Source organism: Schistocerca serialis, chromosome 6 (assembly GCF_023864345.2).
Source record: "Schistocerca serialis cubense isolate TAMUIC-IGC-003099 chromosome 6, iqSchSeri2.2, whole genome shotgun sequence".
NCBI lineage: Eukaryota > Metazoa > Arthropoda > Insecta > Orthoptera > Acrididae > Schistocerca > Schistocerca serialis.
This window is the reverse complement of record NC_064643.1, coordinates 334,617,145-334,637,361: the sequence shown is the minus strand read 5'-3', so window position 1 is coordinate 334,637,361 and position 20,217 is coordinate 334,617,145. Positions and strand designations below refer to the sequence as shown.

Below are 20,217 nucleotides of genomic sequence, written 5' to 3'. Positions count from 1 at the left end.
GGTAAATGCCAAATGACGCCTCGCTTGGTGTTACAGGTGTAAACATTGGATGATTGAGAGCGGAAAAACATTTGTGGAGTGTTGAATGATGGTACTCAATGTGGCGATTTGACGGTAGGGTGTGGGTATGGCGAATGTCCGGTGAATGTCATCTGCCAGCAGGTGTAGTGCCAACAGTAAAATTCGGAGGTGTTGGTGTTATGGTGTGTTTATGTTTGCGCTCCTTGTTGTTCTGCATGTTGGTATCACAGCACAGGCCTACATTGATGTTTTAAGCACCTTCTTGCTTCCCACTGTTGAAGAGCAATTCGGGAAGACCTGACTCCTATAGAACACCTTTGGATGTTTTGGAATGCCAACTTTGTGTCAGGCCTCACCAACTGACATCAATACCTCTCCCCTGTGCAGCACTCCATGAAGAATGAGCTGCCATTCCCAAAGAAACCTTCCAGCACCTGAGTGAACGTATGCCTGACAGAGTAGAAGCTGTCATCAAGGCTAAGGATGGGCCAACACCATATTGAATTCCAGCATTACCTATGGAGGGTGCCATGAACTTGTATCTCATTTTCAGCTGGGTGTCCGGATACTTTTGATGACATAGTGTACCTAAGGCAAAGATGCAGTGTTTAGGCAATCTGTGAAAGCAACAGATTATACTCACAAGCAACTGAATGCAGCATACGGTCATATTTCTCGCAGTTATTTACTTAGTTATGAATTATATCAAAACAAATTGAAGGTAATGGAAATAGTTAAGAACCAGAATTAGCAACAAATTTTCGTGTCCAATAAGAAGTATTCCTATAATTTATGCGAGTAGAAAAACACAGAGCACCTTTAAATTGTATTACAGCGAAGTGCATGATGAAGTCGTATTGTTATAAAACAGCATTAATTTTACTATTAATTATTAAATCTAACAGGAGAAGCACCGGAAAATTGTGGTTTTGGGTGGGGAGAAACTAAAATATAACAGAAAATCAGGAAAATGAAATGAATGACTGTTATGAAACGGTAGCGTGAATCCCGGGAGCGGAAAGACTTACCTTTGGGGGGGGGGGCGTGGAGGAGGAAAGGACAGGTATACACTCGCACGCGGGCGCGCCCACACACCCACACCCACCCACACACGCGCACACACGCAGTGGTTAGACACTGGACTTGCATGCATTCAGGAGGACGACGGTTCCCCCGGACTGATTTAGGTTTTCCGTGATTTCCCTAAATCGTTCCAGGCAAATGCCGGTATAGTTTCTTTGAAAGGGCACGGCTGACTTCCTTCCCTAATCCGATGACACCGATAACCTCGCTGTCTGGTCTCCTTCCCCAAAACAACCCAACCCCAAAAATATAACGAATATTGGAATCGATAACTAGAATTAACCTACATAGGTAACTTCCAGTTACCGATCCCAACCGCTCCATGATTCATTTGTAAATTATTTTTGCAGTTGTTGTTTTATGCTGAAACGTAATAGCATTCTGACATTTGTAATTGCACTGTAAAAGTACTGCAATATATAAGAGAAATTGGCCGGCCGGTTCTAGGCGCTTCAGTCTGGAACCGCGTGACTGCTACGGTCGCAGTTTCGAATCCTGCGTCGGGCATGGATGTGTGTGATGTCCTTAGGTTAGTTAGGTTTAAGTAGTTCTAAGTTCTAGGGGACTGATGACCAAAGATGTTAAGTCCCATAGTGCTCAGAGCCATTTGAACCATTAAGAGAAATTGGAATTGGTAACTAGAACTGACTCTCTATATAGGTCAATTCTAATTTTAGAAACTTTTTTTGCAGTGGTTCAGAGAGCAATTAAAAGTGCAGAAATGTTATTAGCGTAAATTCTTGTGCACACACCTGCTGAAAAAATTATGTAATTAGATGAATCATCGATTGGCTGCAATTGGTAACTGGAATTGACCTATATAGGAGGATTCCAACAGTTGGAATATACCGGAAGATCTACTAGTACTTTGTGACATGTTATTTAAAATCATAAAATGCAAATAGTACACTACATATTGTAAAATAAATTAATATGTAATGCAGATGTAATGTGTGAAGTCTAGTGTGCAAACATAATGTATTACTGCAACTGTATTAATTAATTCCAGCTGTTTCATGTTCCAAAGTTTGGACATTTTTGCAGTAAACCTGTGGACTGTGTTTTTGTTTCTAGATTTCTTGTTGATCCCAGACCTACTATTAAAATGTAACTAATATTGTAGGTACAGCTTCCAAATTTTTCTTTTTTTTTATAGTAGTGAAGAGAGTAATACCATATGTAGAAATCCTGTAACACTTTAGAGCACACATTTGTTAATATGGTCTAAATAATGAACTGTGGGATGGTTGGAATCGGTAACTAGAATTAACCTATATAGGTCAGTTCTAGTTACCGGTTCCAGTATTTGGGAATTTTTGTTTCTTGTGTACTAGTCCCGAAAGCTGACGAGTGGAATTGGACACTTGAATTGATCCCAAGCTGGTATATCATTGTAGAACCAGTAAAATGAAGCGGAGTGGCTGTGTTTACAGAAATTAAATGAAGTCCTATAGGATATTGAATATTGTGTTTAAAAGCTCTTTGAATGTAGATCAAGAGTTGACTTGGCTACCCAAAAGCTAGAATTACTGGCAGTTGACAAGCTGACGCAGTAATTATCTTAAGAGTAGAACAGATTTATTTACCTTAGAGCATTTTCCTTGCATTTGATGTCACTGAACTTTACGTAAACTATGATAACAGAACTATTTTTATGTTTATATAGCAGACTTTGCGCATTACATTAATGTACTTACAATAATTAATTAATACAGTTGCAGTAATACATTATGTTTGCACACTAGACTTCATGCATTACATATTAATTTATTTTACATTATGTAGTGTACAATACTGCATTTTATAATTTTAAATAACATGTCGTGAAAATAGATCTTCTGGTATACTGGCTTTAAATTCATTCACTATGTTGTTTTCTTTACTTAAAATTCACTTTCCAGTCTTGTTTCTGAATTTATTTGTACACACTGTGTAGGCATGTTATGAATGTTTATTAAAAGACTAGTTGACCATGAAGTGGATAGATATATACCCAATAGAACAGTTCATGATGGGACTCTTCATGGTATACAGACACTGGAAGAAACTTTAAAACAAACAGGTTTAAAACAAAGCATGGGGCTATAGATAGATGCTGACTTGAGTTGCATAACTCCCTTGACTCAAGCAAATGTCACATGCTGTGATTTGTGGACATAGACGTCTCAGCAGTGTGGTTTCGAGTTACTCAAACAAGAATGGGAATTGCAGGGGACAGTGGATGTGTACATGAAGTAGTAATGGAGAAATTGAGAAGACTGCCACTTTCATTGTGACATTCTATTCTGAAACACTGCCTGAACAGATTATGGCAGGTTTCCTTTGGCTTAAGGTTAAGCCTTACATAACTCACCCTATGCAGTGTTACAAATTTGGCAAACAGTGCTGAGTTGCAGAGGTGAATTGACCAATAGGAAGTGTGGAAATGCAACTCATGAAGCTGGGATTGACTTTATGTCCCAAGCAATCTGCAGCAACTGCTCTGGGAGCCACCCATTCTGGAGCTGAGACTGCCCTGTTTTTGCTGGGGCCTGCAGACTTTATGAAATAAATGGCCAAATGGATCTGCTGTCCTGGAACCAAAATGGAATATAAGGCAGCGAAATCTCCTCTTTTGGCCACTTTGAATGCTTTAGTGGTACAGAAACCTGTTATCAGGGTTGATGCCTCAACACAGACGACATCCAGCGTACCATTATCTGTCAACAGCACCTATGCTGACAGCTGTACATGGCAAAGGCGTAGTGATCCAGGCAGCTACGACAGGACAGACCAGCAGCATTTTTGCAGCAAGCATTGTGAAGGAATCCTGAAAGCAGAGTGCCTCTCAACAGCCTCTTTCCCCATTGTCCTCAAAGGAAAAGGGAGCAGGGAAAGGGTCACAAAATTCAGGTCAGAATCTGTTCCAAGCACAGTCTGATATAATTCTGGAACATTTGACTAATGATGACAATGTGGATTTTGATGCTTCATCATCAGACCCTGGCAGCCCATCCACTCTCCCTCACTCTAAAAGTGCCTCAACAAGCCAGTGCAAGGATAGAGTAACTCGAAACCACACTGCTGAAATGGCTCCCATACTCCAGAGGAATACGAATGAATAAAAGACTCATCTGAAGGAATTGAGACTTCTCATACGGGACGGACCTCATTCATTTTAAATAGAATGGTGAACATGTACCTGGAGGCTATCAACTCTACAGAAAAGATGACTTTACTGGTGACAGGGTGAAAGGTAGAGTAGCAGTGTTCATCAATATCACTTTCCACTCCTCACCTGTGCCCGTAACCACAGCGCTACAAGTGATCGATGTTCAGATAGGGGCCCATGATGTGCTCTGTGTGCTTACCTCCCCATGAGCCCATTAACAGTTAGGTCCTATCACATCACCTTGATGAACTTACCTGGCCATTTAGGGGAATTAAATGCATACAGTGCACCAGTGTCTTCTAACACCATTTGCCCTAGGGGTTGATTACTTGAAGATCTGACATGAGCCACAGGTGATGTATTGATGAATGTGGGTCAAGCTGCACTTCAGCACTTCTGCAGCTTTGTCTATGGCTGTTGACCTCTCTTTCTGCTTGCTTGCTTGCATTTGCAGACACTGCTCAATGGAGAGTGAAAGATGACCTTCATGCTATTTGGATCCCTTTGCCGATGGAGCAGATCCTGGAGGGAAGCAGCCACAATGGCTCTGCAGGTCTAGCTGAATGTTTTACAGGCAGTTGGCTCTTTTAGAATATTGTTACAGTATCAACAACTGGGTGAATCATATTACAACTGTGAACCACCACGCTGCACATGCATTCATCCCATAGACAGCAGGAACATCTGGGAGGCAGCCTGTTACTTTGTGGGATGATGATAGTCATTCTGCAATCAATGCAGCAGGACTCCTATGCGAAGATTCAATCAGTGCTGTACAGATGTCACTCTTGCAACCTTTTGAGTGGTGTAGGCAAAGGCAGGGAGGAATAATTCAGGAGAGTAAGCAGAGGTTTTGACTAGAGTTCGTGAACTCTGTTACTAGATCCACATTTGCAAGTAAAGCCATTGGCAAGATCTCGAGGCAGAAATCACGACCACAAATTGCAGCCATATGAGAGCAAGGGTGTCTCCTAACATTGCCGAGAGACACTACTCACTCAGTGGATCACTTGTATAAGTCCATTATAGCTGTTCAAAACCAGAATCCAGCTTTCCATAATTATTGCGATATGCAGTAGAGTGTTGAAGGGACTGATAACCTTGTAGGTTAGTCTCTATTATCTCCAACTAACCAAGCAGGAGAGGGTTGGTTTTGATTTCCGTTCCACCAACATTGAGGAATACAACCAGCTTTTCTCTCTATGAGAGTTGGCTTCTGCATTGTCAGTAGCTCGTGATACTCCACCCAGTCAGGACCGTATAATGTCCAGAATGTTGGAGCAGCTGGACCTGCATCAGAGGTGGTCCTCCTTCAGCTCTCTAATGCAATTTGGATGACAGGAGACTTTAACAATTCGTGGAAATAATCTATTTTAATCCTCATTTGAAAATCTGGGAAGGAGTGGACTAACGTCAGTAGTCAAGCTGCATAGGAAAGACATTGGAGTGTATGATCAACTGGCACCTAATGTGAGTTCTCGAAACCAAGTCCCTACTAAGTCGCTCCCAGTGTGGGTTCAGGAGGTGTAACTCAACTCTCAATGACCTAATGTTGCGGACAGCAACAATTCACCAAGCTTTCTCTATAACAAACACCTTATTTGTGTCTTGTTCAATTTGGACAAGGCCTGCAATACTACCTGGAGGCACAATATTTTTTTGCACCTCTATCAGTGTGGGTTGCATGGATGCCTACTCACTTTCGAATTATCCTTCCTTTCAGACAGGAATTTTAGATAAAAGGTTGGGAATGTCCTGACTGACTGTTGTAAACAGGAGGATGGTGTTCCTCAAGGAAGTGTTCTAAGCACCACGGCATTTGCTATTGCAATTGATAGTATTATGTCCACAGTAGGGCGTCATGTACTGTGTTCCCTATTTGTGGACGACTTCTCCATCTTCTACGTGTCCTTACATCTTGCAACAGCTTCTCAGCTGTTGCATATGACAATCAAGCAGTTGGAGGAAGAGTCTAACACCAAAGGTTTTAAATTCTCTATGGAGAAAACTGTTTGTGTCGATCTTAACCGCACCTGCTATCTTTTTAATATACCTGCTTTACGTGGGATACTGTGAATTATAAGGGCCTCACTTTTGATGAGAAGCTAATGTAGCTGCCACACTTTAAAGAACTAAAACTGAGGTGTCTCAAAACTTTAGACACCCTTAAATGCATCAGTCATAGGTCTTGGGAAGCTAACAGGGCACATGTGCTCCAACTTTATAAGGCTTTTGTGTGACCCCAGATGTTAGGTTTATGAATCAGCGAAGCCTTCATGCCTCAAAATGGTGAATGCGGTTCATCACAAGTGGATCTGGCTGTCAAGAGGGGTTTATCAAACAAATCCAGCTGCTAGCCTGTATGCAAGGCTGGTGAGCCTCTGTTGGCTGTTCGAAGTAATCTCCTCATGGTACGCCAAGGACACAGGGCTTTGACCATTTCAAAGTCACTAGCATCCATCTTAGTCAAATAGCCACCACAGGAATATCTGTTCTATCACCATCCATGGGCAGCAAGACCGTTTGGGAACTGTGCTAGGAAGAGCCTTGAGTTACTACTGTTAGGGGTGGGCATTAAGGCCTCACTCTTGGTCAGATGTACCCTGCAGATTGGATGGTACAAGAAGTGCAGGAAACTCTCCTTCTCTTGCACAGGCATGACAAGGAAATATTTTTCTGCTGTGTTAAGGGGTGCATACGGATCTTGGGAAACTAACTTGTTGATGTAGCTGCCAAGGAGGCTTGTTGCCTGCCACCTCCTGCTCGCTGTTCAGGCCCGCTACATTCTCTTAAGGCTCTTACCTCATCTGTTACCAAGACAATCATGTGTTGGTGGGAGGCTCAGTGGATGGAAGTGAGGAGTAATAAGCTGCATTCTGTAATACCCTCAGTACAACCACGGCTTGCTGCTTTCTGACCACAAGGAGCTGAAGAAATGGCACTTACGCAGCTTACAGGGGGACATTGCCTCTTGACATATGGCTTTCTCTTAAGTCGTTAGGAACTACCAGTGCGTCACAGGTGTGGGCACAGCTTTTGATAAGACAGATTTCAATTGTGTGTGTTTTATATGACAACCTGAGAGCTGATCCAGATCTCCTACAGGACCTGTTTGTTTTAGCTGATAATGAGGTGAGTGTGGTTCGTGTATTAAGATTTTGTGTGATGTCCGAAATTCTTCCAAAAATATTTAGTGAGAGATTTTAACGAGTTGCAGAATTCTTTGGTCAACCCATTATTTCTTGGTAGTCATCCAGCCACAGTCACCTGTCCCCTTTTTAACTGTGTCCCTACTGGTAATTTATCCTTGATTTTTATCTAAGTATTCTGCTGTGTTTCATCTGACATTTATTGAGGGCTTTTCTGATGCTCACCATATAGGGGTTATCTTCTCAATTCTTGTGTGTGAATGCAACTTGGTTTTCCAGTTTATTATTATTATATTTTTTTTTTTAAATGAAGTGTGACCACACATGTCTGCACACTGCTGAGCCAAAACATTATGACCATCTGCTTAATAGCTTGTTTGTCTGTCTTTGGAATGAAATACATCACTGATTCTGTGTATCAGGGATCCGACAGTCAGTTTTACCCCTGACGAAGATGACGGAGGTAGTCATCGAAAGCTTGGGATTTTATCCAAATTTGACACGGCAAGTAAACCGAGAACTTTTTATGCAGGGATGCGACAGTTTGTGGGTAGGTCTGTGCAGATATGTGGCATTAGATGTCTACGCACAGGTCATGTAATTCCTATAAATAATGGGCCACTTACCTGCGTATGCAGATCGTGCTTGATAGTGACCCACATGGGTTCCACAGGTTTTACATCAGGTGAATTTGATTGCTGAGACATCAGTGTGAGTTCCTCAAACCACTGAAGAACAGTTCTGGCTCCAAGACACTGACAATTCTACTGCTGAAAGATGACATCACCATCAGAAAAGACATCAAGCTTGAAGGGATGCAAGTGGTTTGCAGCTGTCAGCGTGTTTTCGATTACCACCACAGGTCCAGTGCAAGCACAGGAGAATGTCTCCCAAAGCATAATACTGCTCCCGCCAGCATGCGTCCATGGTGCACTGCCCTTTCCTAGTTGCTATTCATTTCAATGATAGCGTTTGTGGAGACAACCAGCATTCTAGTCTAGCAAAAATGTAATTCACCCAAAGAGATGACATGTTTCCATTGTTCAACGGTCAAATCCTGATGGTCCCATGCCCACTGCAATCATAATAGGCGATGTTGTTGGCTCAACATGTGAACACGTTGGGGTGGTCTGCTGCGGAGCTCCTTGTTCAACAATGTTCGATGAATGGTGTGCTCTGAAACACTTACCCTTGCACCAGCATTGTGCTCTTCTGGCAGAGATACCACAGATCACAATCTATCCCACTTTAGAGAACAGACATGCCTCCGAATCCCATCTTTTGTGAAGAGTTGTGGACATCCAACCATTTAATACCTTGTGGTAGTTTCTCTACCTCTTTCCGTAAATACTCAGAGCAGTCGCATGTGAACATTCGACTAGCTTCACTGTTTGAGATACTCATTCACAGGCTCTGTATAATAATATCTGCCCTTTGTCAAAGTTGTTTATTTCAGTGGATTTCCCCTTCTGTAGCACATATTGTTGCTAGGGGGATCTCCTGTCCGTGTTTGCTCTGCCTACATACTATTATTACTGCGTCCACATGCCCGCGGCACCAGCAGGTGGCATCCAACGTTGCAATAGGCCCCGGTCATAATGTTTTGGCTTATCAGAGTGTATCATTCATGCAAGGCGCTGGTGAGTTTGCTCTTTAGTGCCCTCGCCCACATATTGTCATCATCATCATCGTCTAATTATAAGGAGTATGATTGTATGGGATAACAAGCAAAATTTGTTACTAGATTGAGACTTTTTGGTAGGGAGGACACAGCAAGCTATCTTGGAAAGAGCATTATAGACAAGTGTAAGAATAACTCAGTGTCCCCAAAGGAAGTGTGTTGGGAAACTTATTGTTCATGTTGTATAGTAATGACAGTGTGGATAACATTAGGCTAATAGTAAACTCAGACTTTCCGCATGTGATGTACTCTCTGAAAGAAGCTGTGCAGATATTCAGACATAACTTGATCAGATTTCAAAATGGTGCAAAGATTTGCAACATGCTTTAAATGTTCAGAAATATAAAACTGTGCACTTCATAAAATAAAAAAATATAGTATACTATGACTGCAATATCTGTGAGTTGCAGTTGGAATTGGTTAACTTGTACAGATACCTGGGTGTAAGCATAGTGTGGATACAAAATGGAATGACCACATAGGCTCAGCTGAGGGTAAAACAAGTGGCAGGTTTTGGTTTATTAGTGGAATACTGGGGAAATGCAATCAGTCAGCAGGGGACTGAGACAAATTACTTGTGTTCCCCATCATAGAATATTGCTCAAGTGTGTGGCTCCCATAATAGAAAGGATGAACAGGGGATTTTGGATGGATACAGAGAAGGGCAGCGTAATTAGTCAAAGATTTGTTTGACACCCGAGTGTGTCATAGAGGTGCTGAAGAAACTGAACTGACAGAGTTCTGAAGACAGATGTAAACTATCCCGAGAACTTCTGCTAACAAAATTTCAAGAACGGGCTTTAAATGATGACCCTAGGAATATACAGGGTGGGTGAAAAGTTGTGCCTTAGTTTTAAATGCCCATATATATTTTATTAATGAATATTTGCATACGGAACAAGTTTCAGTTGGTTCTCATGACCATGAGAATATGTGAACTGCACTAAAATCCCACATACTCTCCTGTGTTGTCATCCAAACAACGTAAACATATAGGAATGTCATAAGTTGATTTCTGTGGGAAAGTCACAGGTACATACCTCTTCTCTCGCCAAACCCCACAGTAAATTGCAAGAGGTGAGGTCGGGTTTCTTGGAGGCCATTCTTGGGGTCCCTGCTGTCCAGCCAATATCCTGGAGAGTATTCGTTAAGTCAGTCATGAACGATGCTGTCAAAATAAGGTGGTGCTCTGTCTTGCTGAAAAAGGAAATCTGCAACATTGTCCCACTGTGTTGTCAGTGTCCTTATGTATTCATTCAGCACCTGGTGATACTGGTTCATGGTGTCTTACAGTATGAATGGGCCAGTGAGACAATCCATGGTGTACTGCACCAGACTGTCAATTTTGGCCAACTCTGTGATTTTTCAATTGCTATTCCTGTATTTTTCTGCCCAATAATGGTAGTTGTGTGGATTGATGAGGGCCCCAATGTGAAACACCAACTCATCGTTCCAAATAATGTGCTTGAACAAATAATTTGTTATGCCATGACAGCATAATTTCCCCGTATACCATCCGCCTGTTGTAGTCCTTCAATGATAACTTCTAAGTATAACGAGATCTCCAGAGCATGTCCTTTAACAAACATTCTGAGAATGATGGATGAAGGGCAACATGCAGATTCCATATTTCTAGATTTCCGGAAAGCATTTGAGACAATGCCCATTGCAGGTATGTGCATATGGAATAAGTTCACATACTCAAGTGGCTTGAATACTTCTTAAATAATAGAACCCAGTATGTTGTCCTTGACGGCGAGTGTTCATCAGAGACAAGGGTATCATCAGGAGTGCCCCAGGGCAGTGTGATACAACTGTTGTTGTTCTCTGTATCCATAAATGATTTGGCCAACAGGGTGGGCAGCAATCTGTTGTTGTTTGCTGATGGTGCCGTGGTGTATGGTAAGGTGTCGAAGTTGAGTGACTGTAGGAAGATAGAAGATGACTTAGGCAAAATCTTCAGTTGGTGTGATGAATGGCAGCTAGCCCTAAATGTGGAAAAATGTAAGTTAATGCAGATGAGTAGGAAAATTATACCTGTAATGTAGGGATACATTATTACTCGTGTCCTGCTCGACACAGTCAGATATTTAAATATCTGGGCGTAATGTTGCAAAGTGATAAAAAATGGAATGAGCATTTGGGAACTGTGGTAGGGCTCATATCGAGGCATACAGAAGTTTTTTCCCTCACTCTATTTGTGAGTGGAACAGGAAAGGAAATGACTTGTAGTGGTACAGTGTGCCATGCGCCACACTCCGTACAGTGGCTTTGGAGTATCGATGTAAATGTAGAACTTACACTGTGTGCATGTTGATTCCATTCGCTTGAGCTGACTGGAGTGTTGATTTATCAGGACCTAGTGTGCAAATGTCCTTCACTGCCACTACATTTTCTGGAGGTCACACCGAATGTCATCATCTTTGTGGTTTATCAACAACTGAGCCAGGTGCCAATAGCTTGGTGTGATTCCTAATAGTTTCAGCATCAAGTGTGGTCTGAGCGCCATGAACACCCGTCACAATCGTTGAACAAGGGCTAGATCACCACACTTCAAACCACGAAGCAACCTGGGTGAACTCTTGTAAAGTTAACTTTCCTGCCATCTCGTCATTCACCATAAGTAGATGCTATGGATGGTCAAAATATTCTCAGGTGTCTTGTAACTAAACACAACTATATTCATTAATAAATATCAACAATCGCAAAACTTATGGGCATCTAAAACTAGGGAGCAAAGTCTCACCCACCCTGTACTACAAACCCCCTACGTTTCGCTCCCGTAGAGATGGTGAGGATAAGATTAATTACAGCATGCACAGAGGTATTTAAGCAGTCTTATCTCCTGTGCTCCGTACACGAATGGAACGGGGGAGGGAAGGGGGGGGGTGTTTACAATGGAATGTACCCTCTGCACTGCCATCACTTCAGTGATTTGCAGAGTATAGACATAGATGCAAAGATGTTTATAATGGTGGTAGAGATTTCCTAGTGTAGCGTATGACATGTAAATTGTATTTGCTTTTCTTGTGAAGCTGTGTACTGGGTTCCTACGATTAAGCTAAATAACATTTTCCTTAGTATAGACCAGGCAACTATAAACACAGTGGTAAATGCTAGTTGTTTAGAACACATCACAGTGGTGTAGAGGAAGTTGAGACGAATGAGTTGATACAGGGCACTTCTGGAAACTACCACAACTGGCATGCACAAAGTTTTCACTGTTCTCTTGCTCTCATTATGCAAACTATTGATCCTAGAGAAAAAATGAATAGGACTTTTACTGTAGGAAATTTAATGTAGTCTAATTTTGTGTTGTGATAAGTTTTCACCACAGACTCTCATTTTAAATTTATTAAAGAAAAATGGAAAGGAAGGTGACCTTCAAACCACCTCCCTCCCCCTCAAACCATCTAATCAGCCACCACTGGTCAGGATTTTTAGTACGTTATTTGTAGCACTGTACAAAAATTTGAGGCTACACTAATTTTCCCATATTCAACCTTCTTTTGATTTTCATTGACTAGACAGTTGTTAAGCCACTGGCTTACTCATAGTTACAAATTGTAAAATTGACATTTATGTAGCTAGTGACTTTTAACAGTACGAAATGAACAATTAAATTGCATTGTTTGTCTGGGCATCTTACCATGAAACTACAGTGCTTTTAAGGGTGATTTTGGATCGAATTGTAAATTTACTTAGTTTTTGCACAATGTTTACAAGTCTTGTATTTCCTTGTTCTCATGGGAAAGTAAAATTAATGGTGTTAACGTAACAGCCAACTAAGCCGATTGCGTAACAGCCCAGTCGGTGATGACAAAAAAGGTCGAATGTTGGAAATAATTTGCGTAGTCACAAAGTTTTGTACAGTCCTAGGAGGGAGTGCCATGAACAACATACTAAACATCCTTTCCAGTTGGGGTTGGAGGGGTGAGCGTGGGATGGGGTCGCATTTAAAGGTGATGTTTGTGCATTTTTCTGGAATAACTCATAAAGAATGTGGCCTCTAGTGAAAACGTATCCCATTTCAAAATTAAAGTACATTAAATTTCAAAAAAAAAAAGTCTTACTCATTTTTTTCTCTAAGACCAAGTTTGCACAAAGAGAGACTATTGAAAATCTCCTGTGGCATACATGCATTGTAACTTAGGTCGTTTTTTGTATGCCAGTTTGTCATAGTTTCCTGGCTTGATAAACCACAAATGTATTGCACCAGATTGTTCATCTTGACCTGCTCTTTACCACCATGGTACATTGTATGCCCCCCGCTGAAGGGGCTTGTGGCTCTTTCATGAGTTCGTGTAGGGTGCACATGATGCCCTAAGGTATTGCAGCCCTTTCAGCCCTTTCCTCCTTCCAGGGCTGTATTCCCTTCCCTGTCCTTCTCTCTCCCTGTCCCCTCTCCATGCTCTATGTTCCATCCTTCCCCTCTCTTTGCTCTCTATTCCATCCTTCCCTCCTCCTGGTTTCCTTGCTTACATCGGCCTGGCTATCCTTGTGCTTTCTGGCACTCCTGTTTGTTTGTTTTTTCTCTCTTGCTGTTTCATTTTGACTTTTTTTGGTTCCCCTTTGGGGGTCTCGCCTCCCCTTCTAAATTTTCTTTCTGTAGTGTGAGCCAACTGGGGAAGGACACTTTGCTTAACATCTTCGGTGTGTGGCCTTCCTGTCTCTTCCATCTTTTCCTCGATGCCAATGTCCTATAATGTTAGATAGCATGGAAGCCAGTCCAAGTGGTGGAGTCAGTATGTACCATTATGGTTGAGCCCTCTGACAACACAGGGATGACACTTCGGATACCTAAGTCTGAGTGGAGCATCGGAACTCCCAGCAATAGCCGCCTTGTCTGACAGTCCTTTGCTAGGTTGTGTGTCAACCTTGGAAAGAGCCTCTGATCAGTTCTGGTATTGAGGTGCTATGACTATAAAATGTGTTAAGCTTCAATCTGGCTGTTCCTCTCTGGCCATCTCTTTAGTTGACAATGGATATTTTATTGCTGCTTCTTATACTCCTGCATCCTTCCCTTCCCTGGCTACACACTGGCAGGTGAACCAGGGTCGCCAGCTTAGGGTGAAACCCTTTCCATGCTACCTGTCTGCACCAGGTGGACACTTTCATCACCACCAAGCCATTATTTTTTGTGGATACTGTTGAAGACAAGTTTGGCATAGTGGATTGTCTGAGATGTTGTCAGGTTTGCTTTTGATCAAATGTGCTTCTATCATCCAATTGGCAGCCCTTTGTGCCTGTGACCATTGTAGCAACAACTGCAGGTCCATTGTGTCTCTTGTTGACAATTGCCTTAATGGCCAAAAGCTATAATTGTGAGTCTTACTGTTGTGCCTATCTGCAACTCAGATTCTCCGTTGTATGGGAAGTAGCAACTTTCGTTCTCATAATATTGTTACATTCTGTCCTGGATTTTCCATTCTTTGAGTCGGACCTCTTGTATTTGAATATCATCCCATCCTTGTTGCTGACGGATAGTTAGCTGACAATTGATCCCATTTCGTGTTTATTCAATGGAATTGAAATGGATGCTACCATCACCTTCTGGCATTGCAATCCTTTATTTCCTTTTACTCAGCAGCTTCTGTTGTTCTCCAGGAATCTGTTTTCTGATGCTCACCCATCAAACCTTCATGGGTTTACACTGCAGTCATGGTTTGCAATCTCTATCCCCCTCCTAACAGGCCACCTATGCCTGATATCCAGACTTCCCAGCTTCAGCAACTACCCCCTCCCTTCTTCCTCCTTTGGGTTTTAATGCCCATCACTCCTTATGAAGCAGCACTTTTCATCTAATCGGGGTCCCCTCGTAAACCAGTTTCTTGCAGACTGCAACCTTTTTAATGATGGTTCCCCTAGCAATTTCAGTGTCACTTATGACACTTCTTCTGTCATAGATCTTTCGCCCACTTTCCCTTCCCTGCTCCTTTCATTACACTGGTCACCACATGATGACCACTGCGATAATGATGAGCTCCCGTTGATTCTCTCATTCCCTTCCCACCTTCTGTTGGTCAGATTGCTCCACTGGGCTTGCCATTGCACTGATTGGTTTCTATATACCCCCAGGTTGTGTTCACCCCCTTTTTATCAGGTTTCATTGATGTCAGTTCAATTATTCACGTTGCCAGCATTGCCATCCCTTACTTGACTGGCTCCTTTCATTGCCGGTTGGTCCTGTGGTGGAGCACACTTTTTGTCATCACCATCTGTAATCGTTGTTGGGCCTTGCAATGCCGTAAACAGCATCCGTCCTCTGCCAATCTTATTACCTTTAAATGTCTTGTTGTCAAAGCCTGTTACTTAATCAAACAGAGCAAGTGGGTGTGTTGGGAACATTTTGACTCTTCTGTAGGTTCTTCTGTCCTCTCATCACTGGTGTGGGGTACAGTCCGCACCCTCAAAGATTGCCAATGGCAGTTTCCATCCCAGGCCTTGTCCTTCTGGGTGGCCTTTGTAGGGATCCATCGGTTCTCGCGGAACATGCTGCGATCCATCTTGCAATAGTGTTGGCATCAGTCACCTATCCAGCTGCCTTCCTCCTCTGGAAACAATGGGCTGAAGCTTCCCTCTTAAGTTGTATCCCTTGTCAGGTGGGGTTCAATAGGAAACCATCTTCTGGATGGGAACTTCTTCTGTCCCTCTCCTCTTCCCATGATTCAGCCCCTGGCTCTGATTCTATATGTAACCAATTTCTTAAACGACTGAGTCCTCCACAGTAGCAATATTTCCTCCAGTGTTTAATTGTATTTGGCTCCAAGTCATCTGATCCTCTCATTAGAGAGTCAGGTTGTGGTTCCTGTCCTTAAGCCTGCTAAGAATCTGTCATCCCTCAATAGTTACCGGCTTATCAGTCTAACCAATGTCCCCTGAAAGTTATTTGAATGGATGGTGGCTTGTCAGCTTAGTTGGGTCCTCGAATCTTGGGATATTTTACCTCCTTAGCTGTATGGCTTTAGGGAGGGATGGTCTCTGATAGATCATCTGCTTTAATTGGAAACCACAGTTCAGTAGGCCTTTTCTCAGCACCGCCATCTTATCACAGTTTTCTTCACTCTTCATAAGGCCTATGACACAGCTTGGTACTATAACATCTTACTTACACTCAGTGAGTGAGGTCTTTGGAGCCCCCTCCCAATTGTATTCACCAGTTCCTGTCCCACGGGTCACTCTGAGTTTGGGTTGCCAATGTTCTTTGCTCTCCACAGACCCAGGAGAATGGTGTTCCACAGGGCTCGATATTAAGTGTCCTTTTGCTCATTGCTATTGATGTTCTCTTGGCCTGTCAGAGCACTGATCACCCCTGCTCTGTATGTGGATGTTTGCTTTATTTGGGCTGGTTCCCACTTGGTGGCCTCTGCGTAACAACAGCTCCAGGTACCATCTGGTACACTTGTGTGTGGACACGCTCACATAGTTTTAAATTTTCTGCCCCCTATTAAATCATGGGTGACGCATTTGTTGCCGTATTATGATCAGTCCTGACGATAGCTCTACACAGATGTCCAGTGCCCGACTGTGGTCCCCCTGTTCCTTTTCTTGAGTCTTCTTTTTGACAACAAGGTAACTTGGTTGCCTCATATCTGGCTTCTGAAAATTTGCTATCTCTGTAAACTCAATGCCCTTCGCTTCCATGCCCACACCTCTTGAGGTGCGAATCATTAGACTCTTCTCTGCCTTTATCGGGCATTAATTCTGTCCTGTCTGGATTATGGCTCCACACTGCTGCTCTTGGACCTGGTCCACCATTGTGGTATGTGTTTAGCCAAAGGTGCCTTTCTCACTAGTCCTGTCTATAGTCTTCGGGTTGATGCTGCCAGCAATAATATAAAAGTTTGTATATTCTTAATGGAAAGTAAACAAATTTACTTGTATAATAATCTTTGCTTCTCTGGATATTCTGGAAAACTACTGCAGATACATGTCTGACACGTTTTATTCGATTCACCAGACCAATGACAACAAAATAAATGGAAAGCCTGCTTTACTTTAACCTCGTACAGTTTTGTGATGGCTTTGTGTTAGCAAAGTGGCTACATTTCTGGCAAAATCTTTTATTACCCATAACTCCGTAACTAATCATTTGCGGACCTATGTTTATATGAACTTTTTTCCTTTAGTTTTACTTGTAGAATAACATATTAAAATATTTGCCTATCTTCATGAATCGCCCTGTATTTGTAGTCTTCATTGTTGTTATTAAAATTGAAGATCAAAATTTCACAAAATTCTGCCCTCGCTAAGACTGATATTCACTACGAAAACCATAGATAGGATACAAGATATTTAAAAGCAGCATATGTGGATTATCTGTTCAAAATTTTAAGAATGCTTTTGCTGCTGTAAAGGTTGGCTGTTAAGACATAACGGAGTAAAGTGTTGCTATTATATTATCCATATTATCCATGTAATCAAGTATGCATGTTGCAGTAGTTGTTTTACATATTAATTAAATTGATATTTTCTTTCATTTATGTACATTACAGGGAAACTACAAGGAAATGATGGCACGATACAAACAACTTCTAACGTACATAAAGAGTGCAGTCACTAGGAATCATAGTGAGAAGTCAATCAATTCTATTTTGGATTATATTTCCACATCCAAAAACGTAAGTAATTCTGAATACCACACTTTTCCTCAACTATTATTTCATTGTTATTGTTGTGGTCTTCAGTCCAGAGATTGGTTTGATGCAGCTCTCCATGCTACTCTATCCTGTGCAAGCTTCATCTCCCAGTACCTACTGCAACCTACATCCTTCTGAATCTGCTTAGTGTATTCATCTCTTGGTCTCCCTCTATGATTTTTACCCTCCACAATGCCCTCCAATGATAAATTTGTGATCCCCTGATGCCTCGGAGCATGTCTTATCAACCGGTCCCTTCTTCTTGTCAAGTTGTGCCACAAACTCCTCTTCTCCCAATTCTATTCAATACCTCCTCATTAGTTATGTGATCTATCCATCTAATCTTCAGCATTCTTCCATAGCACCACATTTCAAAACCTTCTATTCTCTTCTTGTCCAAACTATTCATCATCCATGTTTCACTTCCATACATGGCTACACTCCATACAAATACTTTCAGAAATGACTTCCTGACACTTAAATCTATACTCGATGTTAACAAATTCCTCTTCTTCAGAAACTTTTTCCTTGCCATTGCCAGACTACATTTTATATCCTCTCTACTTCGACCATCATCAGTTATTTTGCTCCCCAAATAGCAAAACTCATTTACTGCTATAAGCATCTCATTTCCTAATCTAATACCCACAGCATCACCCGATTTAATTAGACTACATTCCATTATTCTCGCTTTGCTTTTGTTGATGTTCATCTTATATCCTCCTTTCAAGACACTGTCCATTCCGTTCAACTGCTCTTCCAAGTCCTTTGTGTCTCTGACGGAATTACAATGTCATCAGCGAACCTCAAATTTTTATTTCTTCTCCATGGATTTTAATTCCTACTCCGAATTTTTCTTTTGTTTCCTTTACTGCTTGCTTAGTATACAGATTGAATGGCATTGGGGATATGCTACAGCCCTGTCTCGCTCCTATCCCAACCACTGCTTCCCTTTCATGCCCCTCGACTCTTCTAACTGCCATCTGATTTTTGTACAAATTGTAAATAGCATTTTGCTCCCTGTATTTTTACCCCTGCCACCTTCAGAATCTGAAAGAGAGTATTCCAGTCAACATTGTCAAAAGCTTTCTCTATTTCATTATAAATTCAAAAATAGCACTTCAGCTTAATTGGCTTTAATTCTGTTGATCCTTAAAGTGACACTATTAAAGACGTATACTACTGGTAAACAAATATAGTTACCATGTATAATTGTTTCTCTTGATTTATTGGCATGCATGTTTACCAACTTATACCTCATGGTAGTTAAAAATACATCATAAATTAAACAGGTTTATTCATTACTATTCCCAAAGAGTACAGATGTAGAGAAATACGGGATGCAGCAGAAGACTACTAAGAAACTTCTAATAAGATTGGTGAAAATCGCAACAGGAAAAGGAGAGCTCTAGTGGTAGGTAGGAGTCATGGGAGGGGTGTAAGCCAGCAGCTACCATTTTTGAAATTAGTAAAAAGATAACAAAATTAATAATGACAAGTCATTAAAGACACCTTGGATCACTACAGGTATTAGTACCGCCACAGCATGGAAAAAAAATAATTGCCCAGAAATGTTGTAATATAAACAGCACTGTAACATACTATAAAAAATCAAGGGATATGCACATCTTGTAAGAGGAGCTACCTTTATGATAAGTTCTACAAAACTGCCTGCAGAAAGAAAATGGAAAATTTCCTGTGCACAGACATCAAGTTGCAGTGTCAGGTTGTCTTAATAATAAGAAAACCATCTTTGGATTACTGCCATTTGCAATAATTTGAAACATACTGCAATAAAAAGAATTGAATAAACAGTTTGCATTGAAATTAAACAATGTTCATACTGTCATTTTTTACTGATAACCATAAAAGATAAACTCAAAATTGGTAATGTTTATGCAAGTATCAAAATTTACAGCACCGCTGTAAAAGTGTCAGGTCTGTTGTTCCAATGTTAACTGCTTAACTCATCAACTGCTGACAAATGGAGAAGTGTCAACTAGTAAAAATAGTAGATAACAAAAGGAAGGATGCAGAAAATAATGAAACTTAGGCTACACCTCACTACAGTAATATTGCATTGATAACACATTTCTGATGATGTTTCTTGATGTTGTAGTAGTAATAGTAGTAGTAGAAGAGTTTGTGAAACACTAACAAACCTTGGAAAAAGGTGTGTTCACAGAATTGCCGTCATGTCTTTGGAGCTGCTACAGGAGATGACAATATATGAGCTTTCGGTGGTGGGGAGGGTTCCAGTTAGCTAGCCACTAGGTTGGTGGAATTGGCTACTGTCGCACTGGAAGAGAACCCAACACCGTTAGCCCATATTGCCACCAGCTAAATGTGTTTTTGATGGCTCCAGTCAACCACAGCTCAGACAGCACTCACAAAGGCTGGAAAAACTGCAAGTGCAGTATTCATGAAGCACCACTATTTCTTTATCACTAAACTCGACACTAATCTCGGCTACAAAGCGGAGCTGCATGTGCC

General features: G+C 41.5%; 1 protein-coding gene across 1 annotated transcript in view; it reads left to right on the top strand.

The window, feature by feature from the left end:
* The window catches only part of LOC126483655 (COP9 signalosome complex subunit 2), a 96,772-nt gene that overhangs the window by 2,044 nt on the left and 74,511 nt on the right, over nt 1–20,217 (top strand). The window contains exon 3 of the mRNA XM_050106717.1: nt 17,581–17,706. Within this exon, the coding sequence (XP_049962674.1) occupies nt 17,581–17,706 (126 nt within the window). The remainder of the gene's footprint in view (nt 1–17,580; nt 17,707–20,217) is intronic.